Source organism: Phocoena phocoena, chromosome 6, assembly GCF_963924675.1.
Source record: "Phocoena phocoena chromosome 6, mPhoPho1.1, whole genome shotgun sequence".
Taxonomy (NCBI): Eukaryota; Metazoa; Chordata; class Mammalia; order Artiodactyla; family Phocoenidae; genus Phocoena; species Phocoena phocoena.
The window spans coordinates 19,936,230-19,955,019 of record NC_089224.1 but is presented as its reverse complement, the minus strand read 5'-3'; the positions used below and the strand labels follow the sequence as shown (position 1 = coordinate 19,955,019).

The window sequence follows — 18,790 nt, the reverse complement described above, 5'->3', positions numbered from 1 at the left end:
AAAACATCTTAACTGTTAAAGTGAAAAAACAAAGACCCAGAAATGAAAATGAGTAGAGAAGACAAAAGAGACTTCCCTGGCCCCACTGTCCCCACCCTCTGACATTTTGTAAACCAGAATGTTATTTCCAGTAATATACTCATTTGGAAAATTATTTAACAACATTTTTGAAATTTTCAGAAGCAAAGAACAATATACATTTAATAAAAAACCACCATAAAATTCCAGGGTCTTCTTTGATGACTCTGATTTAGGGAGTTCATCGTGTTTGAAATCACACTCTCATCCTAATATGTAGTTAGCCCATCTCCAGGTCATCCACACACAAGGAAATCAATGATCCTTTGTCTTCATTCCAGAAAGAAAAGGGCTACACAGTCTATGACTTCCCCCATCCCCCAAATCTGTTCTCACTTTCCTCCCGGCACGTGGTGGCTGCCCAGCTAGAGCAATTTTCCAGTCCCTCTGCTGGGAGACGTGACCTGGTTAATGTTCTCACCAACAGAATGTGGCCAGAATGATGAGCAACACCACCTGCCCACCTAAACAGGTACCAATGCCCTGCACTCCTGCTCCTCCATACTCATCACTTGGCTTCGGTCACACAGACAAAGATGGTGCCCTGAGGCCTAGAGCAAATCTAGGCCAGGGAAACCCAGGGAAAATCTGGGTTCCTGCACGACTACAAATCTGGGTTCCTGCACGACTACAAAGAGCAGAGCCACTCACAACCGGATGCTTCCCCTTACAACTGTCATGCACGGCAAAAACAGTCTCCTCACACCATGTCTCCTGGGGCAAATGCAACAAGAGCTCAGGCTTCCCCCTACTGAGACAGTGTGCCTTAGATACCTATGACTCTTCTCCACAAGGGACAGTCAGCCCCAGACCAATGCATCTCCTACCAATGATTTCAAACACAAAATCTAGAAAGTTCACCAGCTTATTACCACAACTAATTAAGGATACCTTTTCCAAGGAGTTTTGAAATCAAACTGAATCTTAATTCTTGAAAGCAGTAGTCTGAAAAATATGACAGAAAACATACCAAATGTGCCATAAAATCCTCTAGGTCCACAAGTTCCCACACCATACTTCTTTAGAGATGCCAAAGCTGCTGCCTTTGTGAAAGTAAAAAAAAAAAAAATTAGACTGTAATAATGTATCTTTAACAGTTTAAAAATGACATTTCCTATTCTTTAGCCCACATAGCTCCCCAGTACCCTGGCTTTTCCTTTCTTAGTACTAAGACAATTCTAACAGGATATAAAGAAAAGAGGGATGGGAAGACTTAGGTATACGACTTAAAACATGGAAAAGTTGTATTAGCTTGATCATTAAAACCTGGTTAACTCAATGCATTCGTACTTTCTGGCATTTGTGGGCACAGGTGTTTCCTCAACAAATGTTTACTGGCCCACAATCCCAACAGGAGATGAAGCAATTTCCTAGACACATCTCCAACTATTACCTGGGTCTGGTTCATATAGTTCTCTGGTTGTCACCCAACACTAAGCCACATTAGGACACTCTTGCCTCCCTTTGTTGAAAACTAGGTTACAGCTCTGTCACTAAAGAGTAAAGAGTAAGTACTTACACAGCCCCTTCTGATATTCTGCATTTGTCTCTTATTTTATGTCCAGATGCTTATGTCAGTCATGTTATCTGTCCACTTCAGCATATGCGCTACTTACCTTGAGCCTAGGGTTATCCAACAATCCAAGAAAATTGAATGAGGCAAAGTTTATACATTCTTTTCCATTCACCACAATGTTATGGCTTGGAGGGCTGGGGAAAGACAGGAGTGGTATACTTCAGCAGTCATTCTTGTTACAGGACACACATTATCAGCTGTCCAGAAGAGGGAAGGTGACAGGACACACAAGTGTTGTCATTCTACTCTATTTGCCTTCTGGCCTCCTAGCTCTCTTTTTATTCTTAAAAAGTAAAATTAGACAATAGTATATTAAAAATCAGATACTCGGTCATCAATTCTACTCTTAATAGGCCACCTCGTAGTACTTAAATAAAAAAAATTGAGCTAGAATTCCAAGATGAATAGATGAATGGCAAACCGTTGCTTTAGTTTTAAAACTCACTTAAGAAAGAAGCTGCTAAATAAAGTACCTGGAATGAGACAAACAGGGAGGAAATATAAAAAGGTCAAGATCAAAGGTATGAAGAGGCAGAGCAAGTAACAATCTTACAGTTAAGTGGTTTAAAAATACATGTTACTAGGACTTCCCCCATGGTCCAGTGGGTAAGACTGCGTTCGCAATGCAGGGGGCCCGGGTTTGATCCTTGGTGGGGAACTAGATCACACATGCACGCTGCAACTAAGAAGTCCGCATGCAGCAACTAAGACCCGGTGCAGCCAAAATAAATAACTATAAATAAATATTTTAAAAAATTACATGTTATCTACAGGAAGCCACCAAAAGAATAAGTGAGCTCTGTTCCCAATTTCTAAAGTTAATGCTGGAATACCATTTAAAAGGAATCCCCCTCATCCCAAAAGGGGGGAAAACAGAGTGGCCAGTTGCACAGGAGAAGCATGGATTGAGTTCAGCTGAGACAAGAGATGGGCTCTTGAGAAGACAACCTATTACATCCTCTGCTGACAAACACTCTAGCTTTAAGTCATGCTTCAAAAACACTGGCCAGGGCTTCCCTGGTGGTTCAGTGGTTCAGAATCTGCCTGCTAATGCAGGGGACAGGGGTTCGAGCCCTGGTCTGGCTCCACATGCCGCGGAGCAACTAGGCCCGTGAGCCACAACTACTGAGCCTGCACGTCTGGAGCCTGTGCTCCACAGCAAGAGAGGCCGCGATAGTGAGAGGCCTGCACACCACGATGAAGAGTGGCCCTAGCTTGCCACAACTAGAGAAAGCCCTCACACAGAAACGAAGACCCAACACAGCAAAAAATAAATAAATAAATCAAACAAAACAAAACAAAACAAAACACTGGCCAAACTATGGGACATGAGCTATTAAAGGGTTGTGAGATCAATTTACTTAGTCACAGCCAGCCTATTTCACCTAAAGTAAACCGTAAGAATAGAATGGAATGGAAATGCACCAACAGGGCCAGGGAAAGGACGGTGGCACATAACTGTTCTACTCATGCATTGCTCTATGCACTGGGCTGCTCTGTAAAATGCACTGTGGTCAGAAAAGATTGGGAAACACCACTCTCACTGGTATGTTTTAACAGAACTGGTTTTCTATGAGAAAAATAACGAAAGATGCTGGGAAACCAGGGAAGGAAGAGAATGACTACTTGAAGTAAATTCACAAAAGCAGATGAACTCGTACAAGACTCGGTGAAAGAACATGGTTGTGGAGTCAGGCAGATCCCGTCAGTATTATGGCTACTGACCACTTCAGAAACTCAGAGATGTTACCTGGCCTGCATAAGCCTCAGTTTCATTTCTCAACTTGTCATTATAAGAGGTGTTCATTACATATTTTCCTTTTTTTTCCCTATTGCTTCAAGAGCTTCTTCTCTTTCAAATAATCCACTGTGTTATTTAGCTTCCCACTTCCCAGGACTTCTTTAGTTTCATAAGTCCTCCCTGATGTGGAGGTGTTGGCACCCACAAAAAGATGAAAAAAAAATATCCATGTAGACAAGTCTGTACTAACGGTTGCTGCTGTGAAAGTTGAGGCCATTCTACAAAAACTGGGACACACAGAGAAATCAAACTACCAGGAATAAGTACACCCAAAGCCCCTGACCAGAGTTGATAAGCTGCCAGCATGATGTAGGGATGCAGACATCTTGTTTCTGCCTAGCACATGGGGCAGGAAAGGAAAACAGTTTCCATGAGAACTGGAAGGCTCACACCTGTGCCCCATGCAGGCTTGCAGCAGTAAGCCAGACAGGGCACTTAACACAGGAATCCTGGAGCTGAAGACACTTCAAAGTTCCTCACAGAAGCAAATAAAACCAATACAGAAAGACATCTTCACAACAAGGCTTCAGAAGAGTCAAGGGAGGGAAAATAAAACCCTTCCGGTCAAAACCCACAACCACACTATTACTGAGAGTCAGTAATTACATAAGTGAACTTAGAAATAGGACAATGGTGCTTTACCAGAAAGAAACAAATACTACAGACCCCCATTAACAACAGGTTTGGCACTTGAGGGAGAACAGACAAACGGACGAATGAAAGAATCCAGAACTCAAGAAAATTGTGTATACAGGAACACCTCAGAGATACTCTGGGGTCGGTTCCAGACCACCGCAATGAAGTAAGTATAGCAATCGAGAGAACCACATGAAGTTTTTGGTTTCCCAGTGCATATAAAAGTTATGTTTACACCATACTGTAGTCTATTAAGTGTACAGCAGCATTATGTCTAAAAAACAATGTACACACCTTAATTAAAAAATAATTTATTGGGACTTCCCTGGTGGTGCAGCAGTTAAGAATGCGCCTGCCAATGCAGAGGACACAGGTTTGATCCCTGGTCTGGTAAGATCCCACATGCCATGGAGCAACTAAGCCTGTGCTCCACAACTACTGAGCCTGTGCTCTAGAGCCTTCGAGCCACAACTACTGAGCCCATGCACTGCAATTACTGAAGCTGCACGCTCTAGGGCCCGTGTGCTGCAACTACTGAGCCCACGTGCTGCAACTACTGAAGCCTGTGTGCCTAGAGCCCGTGCTCTGCAACAACAGAAGCCACCACAGCAAGAAGCCTATGCACCACAACAAAGAGTAGTCCCTGCTTGCCACAACTAGAGAAAGCCCGTGTGCACCAACGGAGGCCCAACACAGCCAAAAATAAATAAATAAATAATAATTTATTGCATTGGGAGTGGCCAAGATGGCAGACTAGGAAGACCCTGAGCTCACCTCCTCCCATGGGCACACCAAAATTACGACTATTTACAGAGCAGCTATTGATGAGAATGACCTGAAGACTAGCAGACAAGATCTTCCACAACTAAAGACAGAAGGAATCACAATGAGATGGGTAGGCGAGGTGGAGACATGGTATAGTCAAGACCCATACCCGCAGGTAGGTGATCCACAAATGGGAGAATAATTACAATTACAGAGGTCATTCCCAAGGAGTGAGGGGTCTAAGCCCCACAAGAGGTTCCCCAGCCTGGGTGTCCTGCACCCAGAAGATGAACCCCCAGAACATTTGCAGTTTTTTTTAAAAAATTTATTATTTATTTACTTATTTTATCTATTTCTGGCTGCACTGGGTCTTAGTTGAGGCATGCGGGATCTTCATTGAGGCATGTGGGATTTTTCGTTGTGGCACGTGGGCTTCTCTCTAGTTGTGGTATGCAGGTTTTCTCTTCTCTAGTTGAGGCATGCAGGCTCTGGGGTGTGTGGGCTCTGCAGTTGTGGCACAGGGGTTCCAGAGTGCATGGGCTCTGTAGTTGGCAGCACATGGGCTCTCTAGTTGAGGCGCGCGGGCTTGGTGTAGTTGTGGTGCGTGGGCTTAGTTGCAACACTGCATGTGGGATCTTAGTTCCCTGACCAGAGATTGAACCTGGGTCCCCTGCATTGTAAGGTGGATTCTTACTGGACCACCTGGGAAGTCCCAAACATTTGGTTTTGAAGGTCAGTGGAGCTTCCTCTTGGGACAGCCTGAGAGCTGTGGGAAATAAAGACTCTACCCTTAAAGGCTGCACACAAAATCTCAAACACTCCAGTATCCAAGGGCAGAAGTAATATGAAAGGAGCCTGGGTCAGACCTACTCGCTGATCTTAGAGAGCCTCCCAGAGAGGCAGGAGGCAAATGGGACTCATTCTGGGGACACAGACACTGGCAGCAGCCACTTTTGGGAGATTATCATACCATGGCAACACTGGTATTGGCAAGTGCCATTTTTGAATCCTCACTCTAGCTTATTAGCACTGAAACTGATCCTTGCCTACCAGCTAGTCAGCACCAGTACTGGGAAACACCAGGCCAAGGAGCCAGCTGGGCCGGGACACAGTCCCACTCACCAACAGGCAGGCTATCATAGGACCCCCTGAGTCCCAGGCAATCCAGGACTAGCCCTGCCTACAAACACTAGGCCAACACTAGCTCTGGGACCCCTGGCCCTACAGCCAGCTACTTTGTGACCTGGGCCCACCCACCAGCTGGTTGGCACCAGGACTGGGACTCCCCTAGCCATGCAGCCAGCCATGCCAGGATCTGGGCATGCCTACCAGGGGCCAGCAACTTCTGCACAAGGCAGGGTCTGACAACCAACTGGACCAAGGGCCAACCATGGCTACCAAGCACCCACAGTAGTTAGTCAGCACACCAAAACAGAAAGACTCGCTCAGCACACACACAGGGCACACTCAGAGCACGTAGCTCTGGTGACCAGAGGGAAGTGTGCTGTTGCAAGTTTAAAGCAATATAAGACTACCTCAGGAAACAAGAAAAAGTTCAAATAAACAACCTAACCTTACACTTAAAGGAGCTACAAAAAGAACAAGTAAATCTCAAAGCTGGTAGACGGAATGAAATAATAAATATTGGAGCAGAAATAAATGAAATAAGAGACTAAAAAACAATAGAAAAGATCAATGAAGTTAAGAGTTGGTTCTATGAAAAGACAAACAAAATTAATAAACCTTTAGCAAGACTCATCAAGAAAAAACAGGGTCCAAATCAATAAATCAGAAATGAAAAAAGAAGTTACAGACACTGCAGAAATATAAAGGATCATAAGAAATTACTATGAACAACTAAATGCCAAAAAATAGACAACCTAGGAGAAATGGACAAATTCCTAGAAATGTACAATCTCCCAAGACTGAATCAGGAAGAAGTAGAAAATATGAACAGACCAATTACCAGTAATAAAACTGAATCAGTAATAAAAACTCCCAACAAACAAAAGCCCAGGACCAGAGGGCTTCACAGGTGAATTTTTCCAAACCTTTAAAGAAGGGTTAAGACCTATCCTTCTTAAACTATTCCAAAAAAACAGAGGAGGAAGGAATGCTTCTGAAATCATTCTACAAGGCCAGCATCACCCTGATACCCAAACCAGTGATATCACAAAAAAAGAACATTACAGACCAATATCACTGAAGAACATAGATGCAAAACTCCTCAACAAAATATCAGCAAACTGAATTCAACAATACATTAAAAGGATCATACACCATGATAAAATGGAATTTATCCCAAGGATGCAGGGATGGTTCAATATCTGAAAATCTATCAACATGATACATCACAATAACAAACTGAAGAATAAAAATCATGAACATCTCAGTAAGGATAAAGACAAAGTCTTTGACAAAATTCAACAATCACTTATGATAAAACCTCTCAACAAAGTGGGTATAGAGGGAACATATCTCAACATAATAAAGGCCACATATGACAAGCCCATAGCTAACATACTCAATGGTGAAAAGCTGAAAGCATTACCTCTAAGATTTAGAACAAGACAAGGATGGGCAGGGTATCTGAATAGATATTTTTCCAAAGAAAACATACAGACGGCCAATAGGCACATGAAAAGATGCTCAAGATCACTAATCATCAGGGAAATGAAAATCAAGACCACAATGAAATATCACCTCACACCTGTCAAAATAGCTATCATCAAAAAGACCACAAATAGCAAATGTTGGCAAGGAAGTGAAGAAAAGGGAACCCTCATGCACTATTCATGGGAATGTAAATTGGTGCAGTCACTATGGAGGACAGTATGGAAACTCCACAAAAAATTAAAAATAGAACTATCATACAATCCAGCAATTCTACCCCTGGGTGTTCACCCAAAGAAAACAAAAACACTCGTTAGAAAATATTCTTGCACCCCTATGCTCATTTCAGCTTTACAATAGCCAAGATGGGGTAGCAATATCTGAGTGCCCATCGATAGATGTACGGAAAAAGATTTGCTATATATGTGTGGTGTGGTGTGTGTTATTAAGTGAGTCATGGATATGAAATGTACAGTGTGGGGAATATAGTTAATAATTACTGTAATATCTTTGTATGGTGACAAATGGTAACTAGACTCATCAGGATAATCATTCTGAAATGTACAAAAATATAAAATCACCATGTTGTGTGCCAGGAACTAACAGTGTTTTAAGTCAATTATACTTCAAAAAGAAACGAATAAACAGTGTTTTAAGTCAATTATACTTCAAAAGGAAAAGAACTAACAGTGTTTAAAGTCAATTATACTTCAAAAAGAAACGAATAAACTCATAGGAAAAGAGATCACATCTATGGTTACCAGAGGCAAGGTTAGGGGAGGGGGAACAGGATGAAGGTCAAAAGGCACAAACTCTCAGTTATAAGATAAATTAAGTACCAGTGATACAATGTACATCATGACAAATATAAGTAATGCTGCTGTTAAATTATGTATGAAGATTGTTGAGAGTAAATCCTAAGAGTTTTTATCACAAGGAAAAAAAATTTTTCTATTTAATTTTGTATCTAAATGAGATGATGGATATTCACTAAACTTAATGTGGTAATCATTTCATGATGTGTTCAAGTCAAATAATTATGCTGTACACCTTAAATTTATACAATGCTATATGTCAATTACATCTCAATAAAACAAAAATATTTTTTCTAATTTTAAAAATTTTATTTGTTTTCTAACATTTTTATTGGAGTATAATTGCTTTACAACGGTGTTAGTTTCTGCTTTATAACAAAGTGAATCAGCTATACATATACATATATCCCCAAATCTCCTCCCTCTTGTGTCTCCCGCCCAACCCCACCCCTCTAGGTGGTCACAAAGCAGCGAGCTGATCTCCCTGTGCTATGCAGCTGCTTCCCCCTAGCTATCTGTTTTACATTTGCTAGTGTATATATGTCCATGCCACTCTCTCACTTCATCCCAGCTTACCCTTCCCCCTCCCCGTGTCCTCAAGTCCATTCTCTACATCTGCATCTTTATTCCTGTCCTGTCCCTAGGTTCTTCAGAACCTTTTTTTTTTTTTTTTTTAAGATTCCATATATATGTGTTAGGATATGGTATTTGTTTTTCTCTTTCTGACTTACTTCACGGTGTATGACAGCCTCTAGGGCCATCCACCTCACTATAAATAACTCAATTTCGTTTATTTTTATGGCTGAGTAATATTCCACTGTATATATTTGCCACATCTTCTTCATCCATTCATCTATTGATGGACACTTTGGTTGCTTCCATGTCCTGGCTATTGTAAATAGAGCTGCAAAGAACACTGTGGAACATGACTCTTTGAATTATGATTTTCTCAGGGTATATGCCCAGTAGTGGGACTGTTGGGTCATATGGTAGTTCTATTTTTAGTTTTTTAAGGAACCTCCATACTGTTCTCCATAGTGGCTGTATCAATTTACATTCTCACCAACAGTGCAAGAGGGTTCCCTTTTCTCCACACCCCCTCCAGCACTTATTGTTTGTAGAATTTTTGACGATGGCTACTCTGACTGGTGTGAGGTGATACCTCATTGTAGTTTTCATTTGTATTTCTCTAATGACTAGTGATGTTGAGCATCCTTTCATGTAACTATTGGCAATCTGTATATCTTCTTTGGAGAAATGTCTATTTAGGGCTTCTGCCCATTTTTGAATTGGGTGGTTTGCTTTTCTGATATTAAGCTGCATGAGCTGCTTGTAAATTTTGGAGATTAATCCTCTGTCAGTTGCTTCATTTGCAGATATTTTCTCCCATTCTGAGGGTTGTCTTTTGGTCTTGTTTATGGTTTCCTTTGCTGTGCAAAAGCTTTGAAGTTTCTTTAGGTCCCATTTGTTTATTTTTGTTTTTATTTCCCTCTCTCTAGGAGGTGGGTCAAAAGGATCTTGCTGTGATTTACGTCAGAGTGTTCTGCCTATGTTTTCCTATAAGAGTCTTATAGTGTCTGGCCTTACATTTAGGTCTTTAATCCATTTTGATATTATTTTTGTGAATTCTGTTAGGGACTGTTCTGATTTCATTCTTTTACATGTAGCTGTCCGGTTTTCCCAGCATCACTTATTGAAGAGGCCGTCTTTTCTCCATTCTATATTCTTGCCTCCTTTATCAAATATAAGGTGACCATATGTGGTGGGTTTATCTCTGGGCTTTCTATCCTGTTCCACTGATCTATATTTCTGTTTTTGTGCCATTACCATACTGTCTTGATTACTGTAGCTTTGTAGTATACTCTATAGTCCAGGAGCCTGATTCCTCCAGCTCCAATTTTCGTTCTCAAGATGCTTTGGCTATTTGGGGTCTTTTGTGTTTCCATACAAATTGTAAAATCTTTTTTTCTAGTTCTGTGAAAAATGCCATTGAGTTTGATAGGGATTGCAATGAATCTGTAGATTGCTTTGGGTAGTACAGTCATTTTCACAAAGTTGATTCTTCCAATCCAAGAACATGGTATATTTCTTCATCTGTTTGTATTATCTTTAATTTCTTTCATCAGTGTCTTATAGTTTTCTGCATACAGGTCTTTTGTCTCCTTAGGTAGGTTTATTCCTAGGTATTTTATTCTTTTTTTGCAATGATAAATGGGAGTGTTTTCTTAATTTCTCTTTGAGATTTTCATCATTAGTGTATAGGAATGCAAGAGATTTCTGTGCATTAACTTTGTGTCCTCCTACTTTACCAAATTCATTGATTAGCTCTAGTAGTTTTCTCATAGCATCTTTAGGATTCTCTATGTATACTATCATGTCATCTGCAAACAGTGACAGCTTTACTTCTTTTCCTATTTGGATTCCTTTTATTTCTTTTTCTTCTCTGATTGCTGTGGCTAAAACTTCCAAAACTATGCTGAATAATAGCAGTGAGAGTGGGGCTTCCCTGGTGGAGCAGTGGTTGAGAGTCCACCTGCCGATGCAGGGGACACGGGTTCGTGTCCCGGTCCGGGAAGATCCCACATGCTGTGGAGTGGCTAGGCCTGTGAGCCTTGGCCGCTGAGCCTGCGTGTCCGTAGCCTGTGCTCTGCAACAGGAGAGGCCACAACAGTGAAAGGCCCGCGAAATGCAAAAAAAAAAAAAAAAAAAAAAAAAATAGTGGTGAGAGTGGACAACCTTGTCTTGTTCCTGATCTTACAGGAAATGGTTTCAGTTTTTCACCACTGAGAACGATGTTGGCTGTGGGTTTGTCATATATGGCCTTTATTATGTTGAGGAAAGTTCCCTCTATGCCTACTTTCTGCAGGGTTTTTATCATAAATGGGTGTTGAATTTTGTCAAAAGATTTTTCTACATCTGTTGAGATGATCATATGGTTTTTCTCCTTCAATGTGTTAATATGGTTTATCACATTGATTTGGGTATACTGAAGATTGCAGGTTATCCCTGCAATCCTGGGATAAACCCAACTTGATCATGGTGTATGATCGTTTTAATATGCTGTTGGATTCTATTTCCCAGTATTCTGTTGAGGATTTTTGCATCTATGTTCATCAGTGATATTGGCCTGTAGTTTTCTTTTTGACATCTTTGCCTGGTTTTGGTACCAGGGTGATGGTGGTCTTGTAGTTTGAAAGTGCTCCTTCCTCTGCTATATTTTGGAAGAGTTTGAGGATGGCTGTTAGCTCTTCTCTAAATGTCTGATGGAGCTCACCTGTGAAGCCATCTGGTCCTGGGCTTTTGTTTGTTGGAAGATTTTTAATCACAGTCTCAATTTCAGTGCTTGTGATTAGTCTGTTTATATTTTCTATTTCTTCCTGGTTCAGTCTCAGAAGGTTGTGCTTTTCTAAGAATTTGTCCATTTCTTCCAGGTTGTCCATTTTATTGGCATATAGCTGCTTGTAGTAATCTCTCATGATCCTTTGTATTTCTGCAGTGTCAGCTGTTACTTCTCCTTTTCATTTCTAATTCTATTGATTTGTCTTCTCCCTTTTTTTCTTGATGAGTCTGGCTAATGGTTTATCAATTTTGTTTATCTTCTCAAAGAACCAGCTTTTAGTTTTATTGATCTTTGTTATTGTGTCCATTTCTTTTTCATTTATTTCTGATCTGATCTTTATGATTTCTTTCCTTCTGTTAACTTTGGGGTTTTTTTGTTCTTTCCCTAACTGCTTTAGGTGTAAGGTTAGGTTGTTTATTTTAGCTGTTTCTTGTTTCTTGAGGTAGGAAGAAACAAGAAATATTACTATATTGCTATAAACTTCCCTCTTAGAACTGCTTTTGCTGCATCCCACAGGTTTTGCATCATTGTGTCTCCATTATCATTTGTTTCTAGGTATTTTTTTATTTCCTCTTTGATTTATTCAGTGATCTATTGGTTATTTAGGAGTGTATTGTTTAGCCTCCATGTGTTTGTAGTTTTTACAGATTTTTTCCTGTAATTGATATCTAGTCTCATAGCATTGTGGTTGGAAAAGATACTTGATATGATTTCAGTTTTCTTAAATTTACCAAGGCTAGACACAAGATACGATCTATCCTGTAAAATGTTCCATGAGCGCTTGAGAAGAAAGTGTATTCTGTTGTGTTTTGATGGCAAGTCCTATAAATATCAATTAAGTCCATCTTGTTTAATGTATCATTTAAAGCTTGTGCTTCTTTATTTTCATTTTGTATGATCTGTCTATTGGTGAAAGTGGGGTGTTAAAGTCCCCTACTATGATCGTGTTACTGTCGATTTCCCCTTTCACGTCTGTTAGCATTTGCCTATGTATTGAGGTGGGTGCATAAATATTTACAATTGTTATATCTTCTTCTTGGATTGATCCCTTGATCTTTATGTAGTGTCCTTCTTTGTCTCTTCTAATATTCTTTGTTTTAAAGTCTATTTTGTGTGACATGAGAATTGCTACTCCAGCTTTCTTTCGATTTCCATTTGCATGGAATATCTTTTTACATCCCCTCACTTTCAGCCTGTATGTGTCCCTAGGTCTGAAGTGGGTCTCTTGTAGACAGTATATATGGGCATTGTTTGTGTATCCATTCAGCCAGTCTATGACTTTTGGATGGAGCATTTAATCCATTCACATTTAAGGTAGTTATTGATATGTATGTTCCTATTACCATTTTCTTAATTGTTTTGGGTTTGTTATGGTAGGTCTTTTCCTTCTCTTGTATTTCCTGCCTAGAGAAGTTCCTTTAGCATGTGTTGTAAAGCTGGTTTGGTGGTGCTGAATTCTCTTAGCTTTTGCTTGTCTGTAAAGGTTTTAATTTCTCTGTTGAATCTGAATGAGATCCTTGCTGGGTAGGGTAATCTTCATTGTGGATTTTTCCCTTTCATCATTTTAAATATGTTCTGTCACTCCCTTCTGGCTTGCAGAGTTTCTGCTGAAAGATCAGCTGTTAACCTTATGGGGATTCTCTTGTATGTTATTTGTTGTTTTTCCCTTGCTGCTTTTAATATTTTTTTCTTTGTATTTAATTTTTGATAGTTTGATTAATATGTGTCTTGGTGTGTTTCTCCTTGGATTTATCCTGTATGGGACTCTCTGTACTTCCTGGACTTGACTGACAATTTCCTTTCCCATATTAGGGAAATTTTCAAGTATAATCCCTTCAAATATTTTCTCAGTCCCCTTCTTTTTAACTTCTTCTTCTGGGACCCCTATAATTTGAATGTTGGTGCCTTTAATGTTGTCCGAGAGGTCTCTGAGCCTGTCCTCAATTCTTTTCATTATTTTTTCTTTATTCTGCTCTGCGGTAGTTATTTCCACTATTTTATCTTCCAGGTCGCTTATCCATTCTTCTGCCTCAGTTATTCTGCTATTGATTCCTTCTAGAGAATCTTTAATGTCATTTATTGTGTTGTTCATCATTGTTTGCTGTTTACTTCTTCTAGGTCCTTGGTAAACATTTCTTGTATTTTCTCCATTCTATTTCCAAGATGTTGGATCATATTTACTATCATTACTCTGAATTCTTTTTTAGGTAGACTGCCTAGTTCCTCTCCATTTGTTTGGTCTGGTGGGTTTTTACTTTGCTCCTTCATCTGCTGTGTGTTTCTCTGTCTTTTCATTTTGCTTAACTTACTGTGTTTGGGGTCTCCTTTTTGCAGGCTGCAGGTTTGTAGTTCCTATTGTTTCTGGTGTCTGCCCCCAGTGGGTAAGGCTGGTTCCATGGGTTGTGTTGGCTTCCTGGTGGAGGGGACTGGTGCCTATGTTCTGGTGGATGAGGCTGGATCCTGTCTTTCTGGTGGGCAGGACCACGTCCGGTGGTATGTTTCGGGGTGTCTGTGACCTTATTATGATTTTAGGCAGCCTCTCTAATGGGTGGGGTTGTGTTCCTGTCTTGCTAGTTGTTTGGCATAGGGTGTCCAGCACTGTAGCTTGCTAGTCACTAAGTGGAGCTGGGTCTTAGCACTGAGATGGAGATCTCTGGGAGAGCTTTCGCTGTTTGATATTATGTGGAGCCAGGAGGTCTTTGGTGGACCAATGTCCTGAACTCGGCTCTCCCACCTCAGAGGCACAGGCCCGACACACGGCCGGAGCACCAAGACCCTGTCAGCCATATGGCTCAGAAGAAAAGGGAGAAGAAAAGGGAAAAAAAATAAAATAGTTATTAAAAAATTTTAAAAAATATTAAAAATTTAATAATTAATAATAATTAAAAAAATGAAAGAGAGCAACCAAACCAAAAAAGAAAACCACCAATGATAACAAGCACTAAAAACTATAATAAAAGGAAAACAAACAAAAAATAAAAAATGGACAGATGGAACCCTAGGACAAATGGTAAAAGCAAAGATATACAGAAAAAATTACACAAAGTCCACCACCTGAATTCTGTGATGATCTATTATTCGGTATTCCAGAGATGCAGGGTACATTAAGTTGATTGTGGAGATTTAATCTGCTGCTCCTGAGGCTGCTGGGAGAGATTTCCTTTCCTCTTCTTTGTTCGCACAGCTCCCAGGGTTTAGCTTTGGATTTGGCCCCGCCTCTGCGTGTAGGTCACCTGAGGGTGTCTGTTCTTTGCTTAGACAGGATGGGGTAAAGTAGCAGCTGATTAGGGGGCTCTGGCTCACTCACGCCGGGGGGATGGAGGGGTATGGAATGCGGGGCGAGCCTGAGGTGGCAGAGGCCAGCATGATGTTACAACAGCCTGAGGCGCACTGTGTGTTCTCCCGGGGTAGTTGTCCCTGGATCACAGGGCCCTGGCACTGGCAGGCTGCACAGGCTCCTGGGAGGGGAGGTGTGGATAGTAACGTGTGCTTGCACACAGGCTTCTTGGTGGCTGCAGCAGCAGCCTTAGCATCTCATGCCCGTCTCTGATGTCCACGCTGACAGCTGCGGCTCGTGCCCGTCTCTGCAGCTTGTTTAGGTGGTGCTCTGAATCCCCTCTCCTCACGCTCCCCGAAACAATGGTCTCTTGCCTCTTAGGCAGTTCCAGACTTTTTCCTGGACTCCCTCCCAACTGTGGCGCAGCAGCCCCCTTCAGGCTGTGTTAACGCTGCCAACCCTAGTCCTCTCCCTGGGATCTGACCTCCTAAGCCAGAGCCTCAGCTCCTAGCCCCCACTCGCCCAGGCGCGTGAGCGGACAAGCCTCTCAGTGCTGTTCTCAACCTCTGAGTGCTGGTTGGCACCGATCCTCTGCGTGGGAATCTCTCCACTTTGCCCTCTGCACCCCTGTTGCTGCGCTCTCCTCCATGGCTCCAAAGCTTCCTCCCCGCCACCCACTGTCTCCATCAGTGAAGGGTCTTCTTAGTGTGTGGGAACTTTCCCTCCTTCACAGCTCCCTCCCAGAGATGCAGGTCCCGTCCCTATTCTTTTGTCTCTGTTTTTTCTTTTGCCCTACCCAGGTACGTGGGGAGTTTCTTGCCTTTTGGGAGGTCTGAGGTCTTCTGCCAGCATTCAGTAGGTGTTCTGTAGGGGATGTTCCACATGTACATGTATTTCTGATGTATTTGTAGGGAGGAAGGTGGTCTCCACATCTTCCTCCTCCACCATCTTGAAGGTCTCCCTTTTTTCTAATTTTTAAAAGATACTTTATTGCTAACAAATGATAACCATCTTCTGACAACACAGGGTTGCCAGAAACCTTTAATTTGTAAAAAGTGCAGTATCTATGGGAATGCAATAAAGTGAAGTGCAATAAAATGAGGTGTGCCTATATATAAATATATGGCAAATGACAGCAGCTGCCCCCACTAACTACTAAGTTACACATATTTCTTTCTCTATGGAGAAAAATAAAATTGAATTACCATATTCAAAGATGAATTCCATGCATATTAAAATAATCCTAAAAAGTATTTTGGAACAGAGGAAAATTTAGAAGGTCTTTGTGACCTTGGAATAGGAAATGATTTCTGAAACAAGTATGCAAACACACAAACCATGAGGCAAAAATGGATGAATATGACCAAGTCCAAATTTAGAATTCTGGTTCAATGAAGATACCAAAGACAAAATTAACAGACGGGTGATAAAGAGATTTACTAGATTTCATGAATCTAAGATGGCATTGACTGTATTTTATCTATCACTAAGGAAGTAAAATGCAATGATGCAGGGACTTCCCTGGTGGTGCAGTGGTTAAGAATCTCCTACCAATGCAGGATACATGGGTTCAAGCCCTGGTCCAGGAAGATCCCACATGCCACAGAGCAGCTAAGCCCGTATGCCACAATCACTGAGCCTGTGCTCTAGAGCCCATAAGCCACAACTACTGAGCCCGTGTGGCATAACTACTGAAGCCTGCGTGCCTAGAGCCTATGCTCCACAATGAGAAGCCACTGCAATGAGAAGCCCGTGCACTGCTACGAAGAGTAGCCCCCACTCGCCGCAACTAGAGAAAAGCATGCATGCAGCAATGAAGATGCAACACAGCCAAAAATGAAAAAAATAAAATAAAATGCAATGATGTTTTCTCATCATTTATATTTTAGTTCATATTTAATGAAAGGGCTATCTTGACACAGATTTTTGTCATTCTACTTTTGTACCCATGAAAAGAAAAATATAAGCAAGATCAATCAGGCAAGACATTCGTAACTTCTAGTCAGCAGTTCTGTCTGCTCTCTGCTACGTAATGGATATCATGGGTATTCATACTCCCTGCTAACATATTCTGCTCCCTGCTGACAGAAGGATCCTGGCATTGCTTAGGAGGATGCTCCGCTATCATCTCTGGGATTACTTGACAAGTCAGTATCACCCATTCTCTAAGTTTGATGCTGGAACTTTCCTACTGGACTAAACTCTTAGTTTCATCTTTATGCAATTGAATCACGTTTCTAGAAAGTAAACTGTTATTACCCAAAGGCAGTAGGAGTTTGACAAAGGAATGTTCAAAGCCTTAGTCCCAGTAGCCTCTGTTCAGCTGTCTGGAGGGATCTGGCCATTTCTCCTTCCATCAGCTGATTTACTTACCAGCAGTGCACAAAACTCAACTGAGGTGCTGGCAGTAAGCATAGCCATGACCAAGTTCATCAGTGTGCAAGAAATGATACCCTCACCTGCTCCCAGCTGACAATGACTCTCAGCAGCTGTAAGATTCATACATGTTTCAGAGATCATAAAATCGGAAAAAAAAAGTTTCTTAGACTCATTGTAATAGACTACTACTCAAAAACTGACCAAGGATTAAAATCTACACAATACTGGGGACTCTTGATAATCGAAAGACAGACTGGGAATCAAGGAGAAGAAGAACTATAAGATATGAAGAGGCATTCACAGGAGGGAAAAACCCCAGCAGCTAATAATAAGTAGATGAAATGATACTTAAAGGCTCAAATAATCAGAGAAATGCAAAATAAAACAATGTTACCAAACACAGCTGTGGGAAACTGAATGCCCACATACTAACTCAGGAGAATCACAATGTAGGAAAGTCCCATAGGGAAATGAGACAGGCATATAGAGTAGTACCCAATTTCTGGTCCCACACCCCTAGAGAGACTCAGACAGGTCCACAAGAGGACATTAATCAGGTTTAATCACCAGGGTTTTTTGTGGCAGTGGGGAGTGGGGGTAGCTTAGGTATCCATCATGAGGAAAATCACTAAATTTACCCATCACTAAGTAAAACATGGTGGCCATACACAACAGAATAATATGTAGCAGTTGGAAGAAATGAACAGGAAGTCCATCTAGCAATTCCACCTCTCTGCCCTGCTTGATATTTCTTCATACTGCTCAACACCAGCTAACATTGTATTTATTTCATTCTTGGTCAGCCTGCCCCAAGAGAACTAAGATTTTGATTTATCGCACATGCTCATCAGCACATTCCTTAAACATGGTAGGCACTCAAATATTTGTTGAAAAATAAGTGCCGAGTAAAAAACTTGTAAGAAAAAGACCAGAATGAAGTCTAGAGCACAAAATTAAAAACATACTTTCATAAAACATTAAGATTACATGGTTTCAAGCATACATACGTAATAAAAACAATAACATATATGACTTTAATAACATAAAATAATAAAAGAAAGCAAAATACACGTATTACAGTGGGATACCTTACTGGGGAGGAGAACAGATGCAGGCACTGGGGATGAAGGAAATAATAAAGCAAATGAGAATGCTGCCTTACATGGGTGCTGATGAGAGCGGTGCTAAAGGGAGAGTCAATGCCTTTGCAGGAAAGGCTCAAAATGAAGAAAATAAAACAGAGACTCAACTAAACCAGAGGATAAACCTTTGGCAAATCTGACTGAGAAAGGAGACACAAATGCCTGCAATGGAGACACAAACCCCATAGATGTGTTGTTATATATATCTATATACAAAGTTATATGTATATATTTTACATATAACTTCCCAAGAGAATCCTATGAATTACTTCATGCCAATGCATTTGAAAACAAAAGAAGAAGAAATGAACAATTACTAAATGGCAGTAACCAAAACTTACTCAAAAAGGAAATATGAACAGCTTTAA

General features: G+C 41.0%; 1 protein-coding gene across 1 annotated transcript in view; it reads right to left on the bottom strand.

Annotated features, from left to right (window-relative positions):
* Positions 1 to 18,790, bottom strand: part of SPTLC1 (serine palmitoyltransferase long chain base subunit 1) — a 73,687-nt gene that overhangs the window by 45,247 nt on the left and 9,650 nt on the right. Inside the window, exons 4-5 of the mRNA XM_065879191.1 lie at positions 1,695 to 1,788; positions 1,049 to 1,121 (exon numbers count right to left, since the gene is read on the bottom strand). Coding sequence (XP_065735263.1) covers positions 1,049 to 1,121; positions 1,695 to 1,788 — 167 coding nt within the window. The remainder of the gene's footprint in view (positions 1 to 1,048; positions 1,122 to 1,694; positions 1,789 to 18,790) is intronic.